General features: G+C 44.1%; 1 protein-coding gene across 4 annotated transcripts in view; it reads left to right on the top strand.

Moving 5' to 3' along the window:
• Window positions 1–20593, top strand: part of RCAN1 (regulator of calcineurin 1) — a 147641-nt gene that overhangs the window by 66604 nt on the left and 60444 nt on the right. For 3 of the 4 annotated variants that reach the window (XM_005303330.4, XM_065590145.1, XM_005303329.5), the window contains one exon: window positions 2749–6144. In XM_005303330.4, coding sequence (XP_005303387.2) covers window positions 2749–2921 — 173 coding nt within the window. In that variant the 3' untranslated portion in view covers window positions 2922–6144. Of the gene's footprint in view, window positions 1–2748; window positions 6145–20593 lie in introns of those variants that run through there. The other variant, XR_006175791.2, reaches the window with a different exon arrangement.

The raw sequence follows: 20593 nt of genomic DNA, 5'->3' as shown, positions 1-20593 counted from the left end.
ATATCTGGTCATTATCAATTAAATTACTAACTATAGAAAACACTCTGAAGTTTTTTTTATGTCAAAGATTGTTTTCTGAAATCACTTTTTTGTCCATAAGAATATCCTTGCCAGAACAAAACATTCTTGCTGAACCATACAGCATGAATTGCATTACAACTTGCTAATCTCATGAAGGTCATGACCTTACATAATGCATACTACTCGTTTTTCTAAATGTTTTAATTAGGTTTGACCAGCCAATAGTTTTAGCAAAGCTACTTATTTTTTTATGCCAAGATTTAAAATAAAATTGTAACTCTAACATACGTTTCCCCAGAAATAAAATGAAACTTGTAAAATATTTATATTTTAACTACACCTCTACCCCGATATAACGCTGTCCTCAGGAGCCAAAAAATCTTACCGTGTTGTAGGTGAAACCGCGTTCTATTGAACTTGCTTTGATCTGCAAGAGTGCACAGCCCTACCCCCCCTTACCCTTACCCCTCCCCCTCCCCCGGAGTGCTGCTTTACCGCGTTATATCCGAATTCATATTATATCAGGTCGCGTTATATCGGAGTAGAGGTGTATATAACTACTACTTTTTCTTAAACACGGTTGCTGTTGTTCAGCCATCTGACAGTAAATTAATAATTTACATATCTTTAGCTGCTTTCATCAGAGGGTTTGCAGATGTTGCGCATATTAAGTCTCACACCACTGTGATGTTGTTGTGTTGTATTCATTTGATAGAGGTTTTTTTGAATTCAGAGGGGATAAGTGACTTATTATACAGTGAGTCAGTGGCAGAGGGGAATAGAGGAAGGGCTAAGAGCCTGGCTCCCATTTATCTGCAGAGCTGGAGACAGAATCCCTTCTTTGTTCTGTGGGAGCTCTCATCAGTTCTTTGTAGAACTGTTTGGGAAAAACGGTGCAAGGGACACCTTACAGACTATCCAGGCTGGCTTGCTCTTTGGTTCCCTAAAATAGCTGATGTCTCAAGCACCACAATTTGCATGGTGATGCAACAGCTAAGATACTGAGGTCTTAAAAGCATGAGGATAAAACATACCAAATTGAGTGGAACAGAAGAAAAAGTGACCGATGGAACACATTTAGAAATATGAGTGCTGGTTTCTTTCCCCTACCTCTCTCTCCTACCGAAAAGGTATTTGAAAATAATAAATTGTAGAGTTGTTTCTGATGGACACTGTCAAATGACTAATCAATGGACATAACAAAATTATAACACAACATATTTAAATGTTGTAAAATCCCTTCTAGCCAATTCTGTTATTACACAGGAATCCCAGGGCAGAATTCAGCTCTTTAGGTTTTGCTGATCAAAACCATATCTAACTTCTGCCAGTGGAAGCCTTGGAAAAAATCTGCTTCTGTGGTTTTAAATCTTCATTGTATGGAGATGGACAGTTTTCCTGAATGGTCAGATTTGATCATACTGTTCAAATTTTGCAGATGAGACAAACCTGGTAGAGCTGCAAACACTTTGGAGGCTAGAGCTAAAATTCAAAGGGATCTTGATAAATTGGAGAATTGGGTTATGAACAACAAAATGAAATTCAATGAAGACAAATGTAAGGGGCTATACTTCGGGAAGAAAAACCATATGCACAAATATAGAACAGGGGATAACTGGCTTGGCAGCAGCACTGCTGAGAAGATCTGGTAGTTGTGTTGGATCACAACCTTAACATGAGTGAACAAAGCACTGTTGCAAAAAAAGCAAATGCAATTTTGGGTTGCAATAACAGAGGCGTAGCATGCAAGTTGCAGGAGGTGATAGTACCACTCTACTTGGTGCTGGTTAGTCTTCAGCTGGAGTTGTATGTCCAGTTTAGGTCACTGCTGTATAGAAAGGATATAGAGAAACTGGAAAGGATCCAGAGGCAAGCGACAAAGATAATCAAAGGGCTGGAATGGAAGCCATATGAGCAAGGGCTGAAGGAACTGGGTATGTTTAGTTTGGAAAAGCATAGATGATGTGAGAACATGACTGCAGTCTTCAAATACTTGAAAGGCTGCCATAAAAAAGAAGGAGAAAAGATGTCTCTTTTGCCACAGAGGGTAGGACAAGAGGCAATGGGTTCAAACTGCAGCATAGAAGATTTTTATTAAACCTCAGGAAATACTTCCTGACTGTAAGAACAGTAGGACAGTGGAACAAACTACTTAATGAAAATTCCTTCACTGGAGGTTTTCTAAAGGAGGCTGGATAGCCATCTGTCTTGGATGGTTTAGACACAACAAATCCTGCATATTGGCAGGGGGTTAGAGTAGATGACCCTTGCAGTCCCTTCTAAACCTCTGGTTCTGATTCGATGATACACTAAAAAAGGCTTGATTATCCCCCCCCGAGCGCCGCCGAATCCAAATAAATAAATAAATAAGCGAGCGCCGCCCTGCCCCAAGGTGCCGCCCCAAGCACGTGCTTGGTCGGCTGGTGCCTGGAGCCGGCCCTGCATTCATATGAACACATGTAGTCGTATGTGCAGTTGTATGTGCAAAGTAGATGAGCATCAGTCTTTGAAAATGGAGACTAAAACGTTTGGTGTTGGTTTTGCTACAATCTGTGAAAGTTTTGCTGCCAACGTTGACCTGCTGGACTTTAGCTTCAGACTGCCTTGTCAGTAGTATACCATTTGCAAGCTCTTATTTGTTTTTCTTTAAATTTAGACTATATGTTCTGCGCTTACTGTGTAGAATGGAGCCTTTTTGACCAGTTTTGCTAATGTTCTAACTTTCAGGAGAAAAATATGAACTCCATGCTGCAACTGACACTACTCCCAGTGTTGTTGTCCACGTATGTGAGAGTGACCAGGAAAATGAAGTGGAGGAGGAAGAGGAAGGCACGAAGAAACCCAAACCAAAAATTATTCAGACAAGAAGGCCGGAGTATACTCCTACTCATTTAAGTTGAAGTAATTCTGACTTTCAAGGGTTTCAAGTAGACATATACAAGAAAAATGCTTACTATGGAAGTGTCAGGTCACAATTTTGGTGGCAGTGGCTGCAGCAGTAGTAGGAGAAATTCCAATGTAATGTTACTCAGAAAAACACTGGAAGTTTCCTCATTGTTTTTAATGCTGCACATTGGTTAATATGTATGGAACCTAAAATCAACTTCCAGATCAGAGTTAGGGTGATCAGAAAAAGGCATTTTGAGAAAGAATTGATATGCTGAAGATACCTTTTTAAGGAATCCTAGGCTGTTCCATTATAAAACAGATGGGGAAAGCTTTCTTTGTTCTATCTCACATGATATGCCTCTAATTCATAGGCTAAACATATGTGAAGTACATGTGATACTGAGAGGGTTTAAAGATATGGGAATTGTAAACATTTTTCTTATGTTAGGTTGTTTTGTGCATGTGTATTACTGATGTTCAAAAATAACTTTGCATTATTTTCTATATAGTTTCTCACTTCACGCTTTTTGAAATCTGGGAAGTTGTCTTCAATGCTTATCTCTCAGCATCCTGGGTCTCTTACTGTATGTATGTTTTATTGGTACTCAGTTTCCAGTGGACATACAATTTATGTAGCACCTTATTTTGGTGCAATATAATTTGTGCTTTTAAAATTTTAATCTGTTATTAAATGCTTATGTGGGGTTTTGTCTAGCAAAGTTATGGAAAACATTGTGCAATAGGAAAATTGTTCAAGTGGATTTTAAATTATTTAAACTTTAAGTTATATGTTTTTAAGTAATACTGGTTCAATTATTTTGATTTTCTCCTTTTGAAAAACAAAATTCTTAAACTTAAATAAAGCTAGTACTGTATCTTCACAGCAATGTACAGTTTTCAGTGAGAAGTATGGCAATGGAAGATAACCTGAGCTGTATTACTCTTTACATTAACTTGTACATTTTAGCTGGTGCAGTTACACATTTTAACAGTGATTCAACACACATGATGTGAAATAGATGACAGATGTGTGGTATATTTGAGAGGGATGGAGTGCCTTTTCCCCATTAATTTGTGATGGGATTGTTATACTAGCTGAACACTTGTATTTTTTTTCTAATAGCTGTGTCTGTCCAATAAGTATGTATTCTCTTTTGGCTTTGTTTCCAAAACAAGCTGGCATTTAAAAAATGCTTAGTACCAAGTAATAATGCATGCTTTGCCAGTTCAGGTGATGGCTTGCTGTGGGAACAGACAAGCTTTCATTCTGTTTGGTTTGGGTACTGTTTTAAGGACAGTGGTGAATGATGTACAAGCTTTCTGTCATGTTTACATAACAAACAAATACATGCTATACCAGTTCAAGTGTTTCCAAGAATCTGCTTTTAAAATGGAGATTCTAACTTTGGAAAATTTTAATACTTTTTAAAAATACACTAATATATTGACAAAAATATATTGTTGGGGGAGGACACGTTTCTCTTTTAGAAGGAGAGTTATTTTTGGGGGTTCAGTCATGTCTTTATTTCTAAAAACCTTGATCCTCTTTTTGAAGTCAGTGAGAACTTTGCCATTAGCTTCATTAGTAGTAGGACTAGGCTCGGGATGAGCATTGTAGCTGTTGTTGCATTAAAATGATATGCATTATTATGTGCCATTTGTAGTTAATGTTGGCTTGGAGGCCCAACATAATACACTTTGGAGTAGAAATAGAACAAATATTATAAAGAATACAATACTGTATGTACTGCTGAATTTGTACAATCATTCCAACTGATGATACAGTATAGACTCCACACTACTAAAAGCCTACCATTGTGCTGACCAAGACACACAATGTTACTGTGACCAAAGAGAACAGAAACCTGTTAAACCTCAGTAATAGTCTGAAGTTGTAGGGCCTTATTCTCATGGATTAGACTTACAGTACGTATGCATGCACACAGACTGATGCTGACTTTTGGTTCCTATCTGTGACAGAGAGAGAGAGAGATACGCTCTCCCCGTGTATGTTATGCTATTTGATACAAAGTTTGCAGGTGTAGAATGTCACCCAGCATAGCTTTAGGTCAGGCTCTGTTTTACTGCTGATTTCATATAGTGTATAAATACAGGGGCACACGAGCTACTTTTGTGTTACTGAAGTGTAAACATCAGACTGCAATGCATGACATTCTTTGTTCTTTTTATATTTTAAGTGCAGGATACAGTGACCAAACTAGAGAAACATCGAAGTACACAAATGTCTCTAGTATAGCTTTCTAAGGCTTCTCATGTAGCCCAAGACACTGCTGCTAGATTTGATGCAGATGCTTTATATTTGCCCCTCATTCAGCACAAAATCTTTGGCCTAATTTCTGTAGCGTTCTCCTCCACCTCCTCTTCTGCTACCAGCATAGACCCTGGACACTAGGTGCTGTTACTGTTGCCTCTATGGGACTGCCAAGATGCATCACTTATCTTCAATAGAAAAGAGAATGTAAAACAAACAGTGACATGATTTTGAATATTGGTACACATTGATCCATTCTGCATGATGGAAGTTGAAGGTAGTCATTCAGAATCAGAACTGTGAATGATTTGGGCTGGCTGCAGTGTCTGCTACTCCCAACTGTATTTGTGAACACAGATTGCTGGACGGTAACTGCCCATCTTGCTGTCTGGCCCCAGGTTGTGTATCCTGGCCAATGTCTGTTCTCTTAGCACCAGTGTGGTGTATGGGTCACTGTTTCTGTATGAAAATAACAGCTGTTATGTTAAGACAAACTGGTATTTTATAAGATTGTATAGTATGGGACATTTAAATTTAAAATATTTGGATTGTCTACTTATAAATGTCATGGTGTTGTTTATGCATGAAGCAATAATTAAAGATTTTGGTGTAAAAATGCTTAAACTTCAAGCATCCAAAAATATACTTATGTCAGGATAAGGACTTTGTCCCAGCTTACTTGGTATGCTCACATCCTTGCCAGCCAAATTTAATTTTATTAATTACCGGGGAGGGAGGGGGGAGAATCCAGTTTGATAGTCTTTTACAACATTGTTTAATCTCTTTAAAAACTCTGATTTTATTACATTTTTCATAGTGTCAACATTTGAATAGTTTCATGTACTTAGCCAGCAAGCCTAGTCGTTACAAAACGTTACGAGGCATGCAAAATGCATTAAAGGGCCACCTCTTAACCCAGGGCAAGAATTCTTTTATTGTAAAATAAAGATGTGGAGAAAGAAGTTGTTGATGTCCGTGTTAGTCAGTCTTTTACATTGCCTTCTGCATAGAAACTCTGTGATGTATCAGTATCTTACAATTGGCATTATTTATATTTATTGTGTGTAGCAACGTTCTGCCTCTAATACAGACCAGCATCTCTAGTTGAATTCAATGGAAGCCACTTATACACATCTGAGGAAATAATTTGGCTCTTGATCAGAAAGTACAACTCAAACTACAGAATTAATTGGACCAGTCTGCTGTAACTCGCATACCTCCTTAAGCCGGTTCACTTTTTAGAAAAAAATACATGGAAGCTGCTGTGTTTGGCTAATTCCACTCTGTTTTGCTTATTGTCTGTTTTATAAGAGTCCCGCCCACTGTTATGAAACTCCAGAAAAATGAAAATGATACTCTGCCATTCAAGAAATCACATGCATATAAGAATGGTTACCAATGTGTGTTCATTCTAATGAAATTGGTACAGATGGGCTGTGTGCGGTGCCTTAAGTGTTAACAGAATACGGCCCTTACTCATAGTCAAGACGAGTCCAAAAATGCATAGGGCAAAAATTATTTTTAAGCCTAACTACCAATGAATTTCTCATGTCCTTTAAAAATCCCAGCTACAGTACTAGCCTGCATAGATAAACTATATTCTGCATTGTGCTAGAAGCAATGTCTTAGCAAAGCAAGTTCTGTTCAAGTTGAAGCTCTCTATCTATAATTTGTTTGTATTCCAGTTGCACCTAGGAGTCCCAAAATAATCAGAATAATAAAGTAATGGGTAGAATGCTACTTTATCCATGCAGAACTGAATTTCAAAATACTAGGTTTTGGGGGCTTATGTTTCATCTTCCATTTTTATTACAATCTTGGATTAGCTCCAGTGCTCCAAAATTGTTGATAATCATTTTAAAAAAATCACATAAACAAATTATATTTAGTATAATTCATGTATTGTTTGTAAAAATGCAAGTCACTGACCCATATTAACACTGAAAATAAATTACAGAATGTTGTATATCATGCTAGTGGGTAGCGGAGCCAGAAAGAGGTTTCACATCATCCAGTCTAATCCCCTGTATATTGCAGGATGTTTTACTTAAAAATCGAGTCCTGCAATCTCTGTACTTACAGAACTCCCATTGCTTGAACAATGGCTACAGCATTGGGGCCTACTTCACTAACTTGTCCCCTCTAATCGGTATCTAAGTATCTAAAATAATGGAGCCCTACCACCTCTGTCGGTCTAACTGCCTGGCTGTTACGGTCCCCAGTGCTCATCTCCACTGGTTGGGAGAGAAGCAAAGCAATGAAAGGGGTATCAAGTGCCATGAATGGGCAGGAAGGGTGTGGAGCTGAAGCAGCACACCCTCGCTTGTCACAAAGCAGTGGACACTTTGCCCACCTACTCTTTCAGGCTCAGCAGGCTCTTGGAGTGGGGGGGATCCATGAAGCAGCTATTCTCCATAGAATGCTTTCCCTACAGCTCTTTGGACTTCCAGCAGATTGAGGCTCCATGAAGCTTAGGGGAGACTCCCCTGGTCACTTTTTAAGGCCTGAAGCTCCTCTCTTTTCCCACAAAAGACATGGCTTTGAAACCATGATATTTTGATGTCCTAGCACTTCCTTTTTGGAGTTTGTATATAGGCAGGGTAGCATGGAGGAGCAGTAGAACATTTTTATATCTAGTCAAAACTCTTCAGTCCTTGTCTTCATCCCATTGCTTTTTTGTGCTAGCAAATTCTGACCCCGTGAATAATTATATTCTTTAACTTCAAAGTAACAGGAAAAGTTATTTATCACTTGCCCTTCTGTTGACCTTCGGTCTACTTTTGTAACCTATAAAAATATAGCTCCCTAATTTGTTCCTTATGTTTTATCCTTCAGTCTTTCTGCCATATAGTTGGCTGTTCCTTGTATTTTCTTTTTCTCCCAAAATGGTAGCACCCTCTTCATGCAGTCTACTAGGTCTGGTTGCAACAGGGCTATTATTACTTTTGGTATTACATTGAATTCTCCCTGCAAACACACACAAATGCCGCCTTCTTTTTTTCATTTTGCACCAGCAATGCACCATCTGTCCATTTGCAACCTATCTCCTACCGATTTCTGTCAAACGGGTGACTTTTCCAGATGTACAGCCTTTTGATTCTTTTGATCATTTCTTCTCACTAGCTGCATAACTTTACACTTGTTAGTAATAAACGTGATCTTGTTGAAGACAATCCACACTCTTCTTGTTTACTATCCCTTGAATTTTGGACAATCTACAACTTCCGACCTTGAGAATCATACACCTTCCTATACCATATATTAACATATTAAATGGTATGGGTCATACCTGGAGGTTTAACTGTCAATGAGCACTCTTTATAACAGCTAATTTTCAGACATGTGCTATATTTGTAATCTGATATAGTGGTATCAAACTTATTCAGTGGTTCTATACTGGATGTCTTGTTGAAAATTTAACATGATCCATCCAGACTTCCCTTTAACTTTATTTTTTAGATGGAAGGATGGTTCAGAGGTTAGGGCACTAGCACTGGACTTCATATCTGAGTTCAATTTCCTACTCTGCCAGACACTTTTGCATGATCTTGGTCAAGTCATAGACTCTTGATGGTAGTTCCTTGCCTCCATATGGGTATTTTGAGGATAAATACATGAAAGAATGAGGCACTCAGATACAATGGAAATGGGGAAACATATGTACCTTACAAATTAGCAGTCAGGTTGTAGAAGGCCACTAGATTTTTCACATGCTCTTTCTAATAAACCTCTTTTTTTATATATAGTCTTAAACATCTCTTCCAGTTTCCCCCCCGTAATAATACACATGAATATTCTGCTTGGAACAGATGTTATGTTCATTGGCAGAATTTCCTGTCAAAGTCTCCCTAAGTCTGAGCTGCTCTAACTTCTCATGTAACTTGGGTAGATCAAACATTTTCAATCCTGCCCTTCTCAGGAGGAGTCTGTCCTACTCTACCCAATTGGTTTTCTACCTTTGCCCATTTTGGACTTACAAATAGGTCTGCTGCTTTCAAAACTTGGTGGTTGTGAAATAGAGGCTGTGTTCAACCTGCATGGCTGGGATGTTTCCCATGGTGACAGAGCTCACTTACCCTTTCTGCCACCAAGGCAGTTGCTTTTCACCTCTCTGCAAGCAGGGGCTGGCGACAGCAGGTATATTGGTTAATATGGGCCACATAGCTGCAGCAGAAGCTATCATTCCAATTTTATCCCAGTCCATGTGCAGTTCCTCAGTTGGGTCTTTAAAGGTCAACTTGGGGAGTAAACCCATAATATCTTACCCATCCTAGTGCTTCCTCTCGTGTTTGCCTCATTCACCTGTTCAGCAGCAGGTGTCCTAAGTTGTGCAACCTGAGCTCTTCCCTCTTATTGAATCCCTGCTACTAGGAAGAAGAGAGAAGCTGCTGCAGCACATGAGGGAGGGCTGTGAGTTACCATAGCACTTGGTCTACAGTTACTGGGTGATGTACCATGGGCTTTCTTCCTGAGACAGGGCTCTCCCTTTCCCTGCTATCTCCCATTGTTCCATTCCCCTCTCCCTCCTCCTTCTTTAGGCCTTCTGGCTCCCAAGAGCTCCCAAAGATGCTAAATAGTTTGGGAAAACCAGGACATCTTCCTAGTTGCTGATTTTTATTTATTTATTTTTGGTCCTGTGATACATCCCTGGACACGTTCACCCTGTCATTCCTGCTTCCCATCAGACAATTGACAACAAGACATTTCCTTTAGACTACAGGCCTAGAAGCTGAACTTTCAGCCCAAGAAAAAGCCTTTCCTAAGGTAAATGAATGTACAGGGAGCCCAAAGCACAGGCGTTAATTTTATTTGTAATTCCTTGGTAGTCCCCTACTCTGTTCCCTTTTCATTTTTAAGTTTGAGTTCTTGGAAATACCACAGTAGGCAGGGAATCTCTAAATAGGAGTGCTTTAGATGAGGCACCCTGGTTGTGGTATTCAGCACCCCTCCACTGGTAATTAAAGCGCTATTCAGACTCTTCATTATTTCCAGGTCTCCTATTGTGGGGCTCTGTTTCATAGCATTAGACAAGCTTCAGTTTAAGGCGCAGTCAGTGAATGATGTTCACTGAAACATTGTGGAACTTCTGAATATATATTCTGGAACATTTTCCAGTCTAAGTATAGATCTGTCTCACCATAGTATCTGAGATGCCTTCTTTCACTTCTCTCTGACCAATGGAAATCAAACTTCCACCCTTTTAGCCAAGTGCCTGGAGTTTTTTCCATGGTTGGTTCAAGATCTTGACAATGCTGCGAAGGAAGGATCTCTACTCTAGGAGTGATTCAGGGAGAGCCCAAGGAGTACCTGGTTTGGAGTCACTCAATTTAATGGGATTTTTTTATTATTATTGGCTGTAGGAAAATATAGCTACTACACTCAGGTATATACCTGTGCTAGAACCTCCGTTTAGTTCTATGTGTGCTATGTACTCTGCACTTTTGAACCTCTTCACTCTGTGCCCTTGTTTTGATGGACAAATAGTTGCCTTTTAATGGCCATCACTAAAGCTTGGGGGAGGAGGGGTTTCCCATCATCATCATCAAATCACCTCTTCTGACTCTAGTGATATTTTTCTTAAGATTATTTTGAGAAGTTCCAAGATTTCCTCTGCTAGTTCTCTTAAAACTCTTGGGTTCATCTTTCAAGCCCTGACTGAAGTTGAAAAGTATCAGGCAAAAATTAAAATCTATTTAACTATCCATCTGTTGCATTTAATCGTTTTCCTCACAAGACTCTCAGATCTCCTTAATGTTGTTGATTTTTAATTAAAAAAACCTGAGCAGAATAGCTATTTTTGGAGATCTTGCCTTTCCAGTTTTTTCTGATGGTTGTGACCTCTGCATTCACAAGAAGAGCTAGATGAAACCTTGAGCTTTCACTGAAGTAAGATTTGGTGTTGGAGAATCTAATGAAAAACAGGGACCCAGCTTGATAGAAATTCTCACCATTTCTAGATGTCTTTTTATCCATGCTTTTTGATTAGGGTGACCAGATGTCCCGATTTTATAGGGACAGTCCTGATTTTTGGGACTTTTTCTTATATAGGTTCCTACTACTCCCCACCCCTGGTCCCGATTTTTCACATTTGCTGTCTGGTCACCCTATTTTTGATTGAAAAAGATTTAAAAAAAAACAACAACTGTTCCCATGAAAATAAGTATAGCTTGGGCTTTTTGTGCTCTGTTTTGTGCAGTAGTTTATAAACTGCAATTTACAGAATTATTTCAGATTTTCACTTCATATCAGGTTAGATTTTTGAACTGTCCAAATCTTTGAAAAGTTAGAGGTATCCAAACTTGGAACATAGATTTCAAGCCAACTTTTCTGTAAAAAAGATAGATACCATCACTGTAATAATCTAGTTCATGTGGGCCAAAATTAAATGAGGAAAAACTAGAGGTTTTACAAACAGTTCTTACTGGCTGTCCAGCTCAAGCTCTCTCTCTGATATGTCAAACAAAAGCTCCCAACCCATTTTTGAAAGCAAAATTTAAATGGTTCTGCAACCAACCCAAAGCAATCTAAAGACACACTGAAAATATTTTTTTTATGCTTCATTTTAAGGATCTACAAAATCTAATGGCTTTTATTATTGAATGCTTTCTAGCTTTTTCCTAGTTTATTTACAATGAAAACGGTCTCAAAACATGCTTTTAGGGCCAAAAATGTTTTTAAAGTACACCCTGATTTTGCATGTTGCTCTGATCAGACCTCTACATCTGCCTGTGTAGAAAACTTGCAGGATCAGGTCTTAAATATAAATAAAATAGTTTAGTCCCACTGCCTATAGTTAGAAAGTAATAGTATATGTAGGTGCCCAGTAGGTGGAGCTAAATATCCAGCAATATCAAACTGCTTACCATTTAGCCAAAATAAAGGCCCAATCCTGCAAGCTGCTGATCACCTTTCAACTCACAATAGCAAGACCACTGTAGAAGAGAGAGATGTGGCCATCACAGATCCTCTGTCCCTTTTGAATATGGCTGATTAAAATATAAACTGTTTAATGGGATTTTTAGTGAACACTGTGTAATGATGTTCCCTTTTTAGCGATGAAAATTCTAAACTTATAATGTAGAAATTTGTAATTGTCATCTTAGGCCCCAACCCTGGGAGCTCTGTGACTTCACATGATGTGAAACCATTCTCCCCTGAGTAGTCCCATTGAACAGGATGAAAGCCTAAAGTAATGGACTTCTACTCATAAGTAGAACCAAGGTGCAGGAAACTCAGTGGGAGTTAGGTCAGGGAACAGAATTCACATCTTCAATCTGTGGATGAGCCAGAGGGCTGCAACATAGTCCCTTGGCTACATCTACTCAGACTAGGGTTTTTGCACAACTGTGCTATTTCTGCAGAGTCTCTTACATACGGCGCCAAAGTGGTGCAGGACAGAACATCTTGTGTAGGTCCTCAACACTTGGGTGAAATTCATCTGTAGTGTGAGGTTCTTCTTGTGGGGGTTAGTGGGTACATGAAGGTTACATGGTACATGTGAAAAGAAAGGTATACAAAGATTTGCATGCATTATATGCTGATATATAGTAGTAATGCTTCTACTTTTAAAAAAGTCTTTGTATTGCAAAATTTCAGACTACTGTTATTCTAAACCCCAGATTTGAAGACTATTTCAGAGCACATATAACCCAAAAACTAAGCTACATATTAAAAAAAGGGGAAATTATATGTTAAAAGAGAAAAACTTAAAGCTAGTTTTATGTTGTTTGTGGTGCAGTAACGTTAGCAATCTAGCCCTGAGCATGAACTTCAGTATGGTTTCTAATAGTTATGTTGCCTCTGACACATTGTATTGTGCATACATACTGTATATACAAAAGTTATGAAAATCTATATGCCACAGAGACGTTTTGTGCAAAAATATTATAGGTTAGCTATTCCAATTCTGGAATTATCACAACTGTTTACAAAAACATGAGTCTGGATGTTGGATTTTTAATCTGCCTTTTAGAATATTTCAGCTGTCTAAAATGATCTTTCTAGCATGGTTAATTCACTTGTAAATGAATGTATAGAAAATTGATAATGAGAAAAAATACATTTATTTTGCAAATTAAGATATCCTGACCTACATGAACAATTTTTAGATTATTAGAAATGTCTGATATTAATTCATGCCTTTTTAAATAATGACTTAAATGTTGCAAGATTAGAAGCAATATGGAATGTAAATATATTAAAAAGTTAGGCTCTGGTTCAGCCAAAAGCATTTCATAACGGGAGTGAACAATGGAAGCAACTTCAAAAAAATGCAGCATTTAATCTCTAGATACCATTGTGAATTTTGCATCAGTATCCAACATTGAAGTCAATGGAAGTTTTTCAATTGGTGCTGGCTTGGGCCTGTGATGTGGTATTTAAGCAATTTATTTATTTTATTTAAGGTATTGACACCAATGGGGCTATTCACAGAGAAAAGTACTACTCAGCATGAGTAAAAGTGCAGCAATCTAGCCCTGAGACTGAACTTTTTCTCGATTTGTTAGGCACATTTGATGAAACAGCTTATGTTATTCTTATGTAGGGCTTGATCCCGCAGGGTGCGAAGCACTTTGGCCTGATCCAGCAAAGCACTTGCTTAACTTTAATATTTCCCCACTGACTTCAATGTGTTTAAGTGTTTAGCTGTACAGGCCAGAGTGTTCAATACCGTGTAGGATTGAGCCCATACTAAGCTATGATGTCATAATATTCCTGAAAAACAAAATGAATAAATTGTATCAGGAATTCTTCTTCGAGTGCTTGCTCATATCCATTCCATTAGGTGTGCGCGCGCCGCGTGCACGATCGTCGGAAGATTTTTACCCTAGCAACACCGGCGGGTCGGCTGTGGAGCCCCCTAGAGTGGCGCCTTCATGGCGCTGAATATATACCCCAGCCGATCCGGCGCCCCCTCAGTTCCTTCTTACCGCCCCTGACGGTCGTTGGAACTGTGGAGCGCTGCTTAGCTGTTCTCCACTTTCCCTAGCTTATCTTGTTGTATCATAGTTGTAGTTATAGTTATAGTCTTAGAGTTTGTTGTAAGTTAGTTAAGTAGTTTTAAAGTTGTTCTAAATAGTCCAGGGGATTAAGGGGGTCGTCTCCCCCCTTTCTCCCCCGGCCGCGGGGCCGGGCTCATGCCCAACGCTCCCGGCTTCAAGCTGTGCGCCTCCTGCGCTAAACCTATGCCCACGAGCGACCCGCACGAATCCTGTCTGAAGTGCCTGGGAGAGTCACACCAGACAGATAAGTGTAAAATCTGTAAGGCCTTTCGTCCGAGAACCAAGAAGGAGCGGGACTTTCGGCTCAGGCAACTTCTGATGGAGGCGGCTCTTAGCCCGGACGCTCCTTCCACGAGCAAGGCCCCGGCACCTAGCACCTCGGTGCGCAGTGCCCCGGCGGCACCGGCTGCGACGACCACGCGAGTGGCGTCAGACAAGCCTCCCCGGCACCGGACCTCGTCGGCACCGCAGACACAGCAAGTGCCTCGGCGCCGGTCCTTATCCCCAGGGCATAAAAAAGCCCATAAGACGGGGACATCAGTGCCGAAGACGCCAGCTCCCCCAGTGTCGGGGGTAGAGCCGCGTCCACCGGTGGAGCAACGAAAACAGGTGCCTCCGGCACCGTCGACTCCGGCGCCGAGGCCGTTGAGTCCGGTGCAAATAGCGTCTCCCCCCAGGCCGGCGGTGATACAGTGCCTCCCGTCGACTCCAGAGACCTTCGCGGCGGCGAGAGACTTAATAGCTCTCACGGAGCCGGCACCGCCTCAACCACCGGCACCGACTGCACCGTTGACTCGCCCGGTCCAGTCGAGGGGGAAACCTGCCTTGATGCGCCCGCCATCACAAGGGCTGGAACCTCGGCACCGGTCCAGGTCCCGAAGCAGGTCCCCACGCCGCTCGCAGTCCCGGCACCGAATATCGTCTCGGCACCGGTCGTACTCGCGGCCAAGATCTTCTTCGCGGCACCGCTCTTCGTCTCGGCACCGACATGATCGTCGGCACCGATCAACGTCGAGACGTAGTTCTCGGCACCGCTACGGTCGGCGCTCGACGTCGAGGGGTCGCTCCCGGCACCGGGCATACTCCAGGTCCTCGTCGAGGTCCAGATCCGACTCCCGGCACCGACGAGGTCATCGGCACCGGTCGCGGTCCCGGCACCGATCGCCGGCACCGCGTAGAGATAGATCATCTCCGGACCGGCACCGTGCGGCACCGCAGCCCACCGGGATGGTTTCATCTCTCTCGGCACCGCCATGGCCGTCTAGATCGGTGTCTCGCTCCTCGGAGGACCTGTCGAGATCGGCATACCCCCCTCAAGGGCACGCCGATGAACAAAATTTCGGCCACTGGCAAGAGATGGCAGAGGACCACTCTCATGGACCATCTCACTGGTCGTTTTGGACCCCGTGGGCATACCACCAAGAGCAAGGGGCTCCAATACCATCGACCTCTCGCTCGGGTCACTCGGTTAGAAGGGCCCCAGAATCCACCATCTCTCGGCCTCCGCCAGGAGGCATGGAGGCTTCGGTGTCCACGCCACCCGACACCAGGGACCCAAGTGCAGGTGATGCCCCGGCCCAAGAGCAAGGGGATCAGGACCCCCCCTTGGATCCGGTACCACCGGAGGCATCCTCTTCCTCCTCTCCGGACGAGGCAGTGGCGGGCACTTCATGTACGGGTCCCCCTCCGATAGATCTTCGGGCTCACCAGGATCTCCTGCGTAGGATGGCCCGTAATATGGACCTGCAGGCGGAGGAGATAGTGGAGGTGCACGACCCGATCGTGAACATCCTTGGAGCAGATGCCCCATCGAGGGTGGCGTTACCTCTGATCCGCACGATCCAATCGAATGCGGATACGATATGGCAAACTCCTGCCTCCATTCCACCCACAGCGAGAGGGGTGGAAAGAAAATACTTTGTCCCCTCTAAGGACTATGGGTACTTGTATACCCACCCCCAACCGTGCTCACTGGTGGTGGAATCAGTGAATGCACGAGAGCGCCACGGCCAGCAGGCTGCAGCGCCTAAATCAAAAGAGGCTAAGCGGCTCGACCTGTTTGGCCGTAAGGTTTACTCAGCCGGAGGGCTACAACTTAGAGCGGCGAACCAACAGGCGCTACTGAGCCGCTACAATTTCAACTCCTGGAACTCTATGGGGAAGTTTAAGGAGTTGATTCCCCAAGAGTCCAGGGAAGAGTTTGGAGCCATGGTAGAGGAGGGCAAGAAGGTGGCTCGGACCTCCTTGCAGGCCTCCTTGGACATTGCAGACTCAGCGGCGAGGACCCTGGCTTCGGGCATCGCTATGCGCAGGATCTCCTGGCTTCAGGTTTCGGGTTTGCCTCCGGAGCTGCAGCAAACCCTACAAGATCTGCCTTTTGAGGGTCATGGATTGTTCTCGGATAAGACGGACTCTCGCCTGCAGAGCCTCAAGGACTCGAGAACAATCATGCGCTCCCTGGGGATGCATGTTGTGGGCCCCCAGCGCAGGCCATTTAGGCCGCAGCCTCAGCGCTTCTACCCCCCCCCCCGCCTCGTCAGAGACAGGACTCGGCCCGGAGGCGAGGGCGAGGTGGTAGAAGGAGGTGGACCGGCCCTCAACCCGGCCAGAACCAGGGGCCACCTCGACCACCTTCAGGCCCCAGGCAGAACTTTTGAAGGTGCGGTCGAGGACGGCGCCCCAGTCATCCCCCAGGATCCAGCCCCCTCCTTTCGGGATCGCCTCTCCCACTTCCACCGTGCTTGGTCCCTTATAACTTCGGACCGTTGGGTCCTCCGCACGGTGGAGAGGGGATACGCTATCCAGTTTTCTTCTATCCCCCCCTCCTCCCCCCCTTCCCCGTCCCTCTTCAGGGACCCTTCTCACGAGCAACTTCTTATACAGGAAGTTTCTACGCTCCTCGCTATGGGGGCCATAGAGGAGGTTCCATTGGAATTAAGGGGCAGGGGATTCTATTCCCGTTATTTCCTCATTCCCAAGTCCAAAGGAGGTCTGCGACCCATCTTGGACTTGCGCGGACTCAACAAATTCGTAGTAAAGTTGAAGTTCCGCATGGTCTCTCTGGGGGCCATTATCCCTTCCCTCGATCCTGGAGACTGGTTTGCCGCCCTCGACATGAAAGACGCATACTTTCACATTGCTATTTTCCCGCCTCACAGACGCTTCCTCCGATTCGTGGTAAACAGGGTGCACTACCAATTTGCAGTCCTTCCCTTCGGACTATCTTCGGCCCCACGGGTCTTCACGAAATGTATGGCTGTCGTGGCAGCGTACCTTCGTCGGCAAGGGATACAGGTGTTCCCGTACCTAGACGACTGGCTGGTACGCGGTCGCACCAAGGAACAAGTTCGCGATCACGTCCACATAATAGTGCGCACATTCAACAAGTTGGGTATCCTACTCAACAAGGACAAATCCACTCTAGAACCTACCCAGAGAATAGAATTCATCGGTGCGGTTCTAGACTCCAGACGCGCACAAGCCATCCTGCCAGACAATCGCTTTTGCACCATCACGAGCCTCATACAGGGTCTCAAGGCCTTCCCAACTACCACGGTGAGGTCGTGCCTTACCCTCCTGGGTCACATGGCTTCATGCACGTACGTAACCAGGCATGCCAGACTTCGGCTTCGCCCACTCCAGACCTGGGTGTCATCAATATACCGCCCACATCGGGACAGCCTGAATATGGTGGTCACAATCCCGAACTCGGTCCTGACCTCCCTCACATGGTGGCTAGATCACAATGTGGTTTGCGAGGGGATGCCGTTTCACGCCCCACAACCCTCTCTGCACCTGGTCACAGACGCTTCATCTCTGGGTTGGGGCGCCCATCTCAACGAGCACCATACCCAGGGCCTGTGGACTGCACCTCAGCTAGCCCTACACATCAATGTTCGGGAACTGATGGCGGTGCGCCTGGCGTGCCAGGCATTTCTCAATCTCCTACGTGGCCGCTGTGTGTTAGTTCTCACCGACAACACCACGGCCATGTTTTACATCAACAAGCAAGGAGGAGCACGTTCGTCAATTCTATGCCAAGAGGCCATTCGCCTGTGGGACTTCTGCATCGCCCACTCAATCCATCTCACGGCATCGTTCCTCCCTGGAGTCCAGAACACTTTAGCGGACCGACTCAGCAGGTCCTTTCAAACGCACGAGTGGTCTATCCGTCCGGACATCATACATTCCGTCTTCCAGAAGTGGGGGTTTCCCCAGATAGACCTGTTTGCATCTCGAGACAACAGGAAGTGCCACGTGTTCTGCTCCCTGCAAGGTCGAGCCCCAGGCTCCCTCTCGGATGCGTTTCTCCTTCCCTGGAAAGACCACCTGTTTTATGCCTTCCCTCCGTTTCCTCTGGTCCACAAGGTACTGCTCAAATTGCGCAGAGACCAGGCACAGGTGATTCTGATCGCTCCAGCGTGGCCGAGACAACATTGGTACACCACGCTGCTGGAACTCTCGGTTCAGACACCGATCCCGCTTCCGTTGTATCCGGATCTCATCACGCAGAACCACGGCCGGCTGCGTCACCCCGACCTGCAATCACTCCACCTCACGGCGTGGCTGCTCCATGGTTCACCCAGGCAGAGCAACAGTGCTCACACTCTGTCCAACAGATTCTGCTGAGCAGTAGGAAGCCTTCAACACGGACCACATACTTGGCCAAGTGGAAGCGGTTCTCCTGTTGGTGCGAGCAACGAGCCACGTCCCCATTGCACGCACCTATTCCTCTTATTTTGGAATATCTCCTCTCCCTAAAACAGCAAGGGTTGGCGATATCTTCAATTAGAGTTCACCTGGCCGCTATATCGGCCTTCCATCCAGGGGAACTCGCGTCCTCGGTATTCTCTAACCCGATGGTCGTTAGATTCCTCAAGGGCTTAGACCGGATGTACCCACAACAACGTCAGCCCGTTCCGACGTGGGACCTCAACCTGGTTCTCTCCAAGCTCACAGGTCCTCCATTCGAGCCACTGGCCACCTGTTCACTTCTGTACCTGTCCTGGAAGACAGCCTTCCTCGTAGCCATCACCTCAGCAAGGCGCGTTTCTGAACTCAGGGCGCTTACATCCGAGCCCCCTTACACAGTTTTCCACAAGGATAAAGTGCAGCTTCGTCCACATCCTGCCTTTCTCCCTAAAGTGGTTTCTCCATTTCATATCAACCAGGATATATTTCTCCCGGTTTTTCACCCTAAACCACATGCTACTCGCCAGGATCAACGTTTGCATTCCCTGGACGTGCGAAGGGCCCTGGCCTTCTATATTGACCGCACAAAGCACTTTAGAAAGACGACGCAACTCTTCGTTGCAGTGGCCGACCGAATGAAAGGCTCACCGGTCTCCTCACAACGCCTATCCTCCTGGATTACGTCTTGCATCCGGACTTGCTACGACCTGGCAGGTGTCTCAGTACCACACCTCACCGCTCACTCCACGAGGGCCCAAGCTTCCTCGACGGCTTTCCTGGCGCAAGTTCCGATCCAGGACATTTGTAGAGCTGCGGTTTGGTCGTCAGTCCACACGTTTACAGAACACTATGCACTAGTGCAGCAGTCCAGGGACGATGCTGCCTTCGGATCAGCAGTTTTGCACACAGCAATGTCTCACTCCGACCCCACCACCTAAGTTGGGCTTGGGAGTCACCTAATGGAATGGATATGAGCAAGCACTCGAAGAAGAAAAGACGGTTACTCACCGTTGTAACTGTTGTTCTTCGAGATGTGTTGCTCATATCCATTCCAAACCCGCCCTCCGTCCCCACTGTCGGAGTAGCCGGCAAGAAGGAACTGAGGGGGCGCCGGGTCGGCTGGGGTATATATTCAGCGCCATGAAGGCGCCACTCTAGGGGGCTCCACAGCCGACCCGCCGGTGTTGCTAGGGTAAAAATCTTCCGACGATCGTGCACGCGGCGCGCGCACACCTAATGGAATGGATATGAGCAACACATCTCGAAGAACAACAGTTACAACGGTGAGTAACCGTCTTTTATTTGGCAGTTAGGTGACAAATAGTGTATAACAAGTCCATTATGGACAATGGCTTTGTGTGCCTATCTATTTATGTGCTCTAAGATTTTACATATCCTTCACGGTATTAGATCTTCTCCATTACCTACATGTAATTTATTTCTCATGCAAGGATGCATTTGAAAAAAGTTGTTCCTAATCCCTGTATGATATTGCAAAAATGAACAGCCAGTGAATGGCTGCCTTTAAACTAAATGCTTTATGAAAATATTCTTCAGCCAAGTACCTTTATTAAAAAAACAAAACAAAAAAACAAAAAAAAACCTGAGAACCCAAGTCAATTTGCACCTACTGTATGTATAGTTTCAGGACAAGACCATATATAAAAGGAATAAAATGTTTTGTTGCGAAATAGAATTGTAATATTGAATTGTCATT

The sequence above is a fragment of the Chrysemys picta genome, chromosome 1, assembly GCF_011386835.1.
Source record: "Chrysemys picta bellii isolate R12L10 chromosome 1, ASM1138683v2, whole genome shotgun sequence".
NCBI lineage: Eukaryota > Metazoa > Chordata > Testudines > Emydidae > Chrysemys > Chrysemys picta.
Note: the sequence above shows the minus strand (reverse complement) of the source record. Positions and strands in the feature narration are given on the sequence as shown.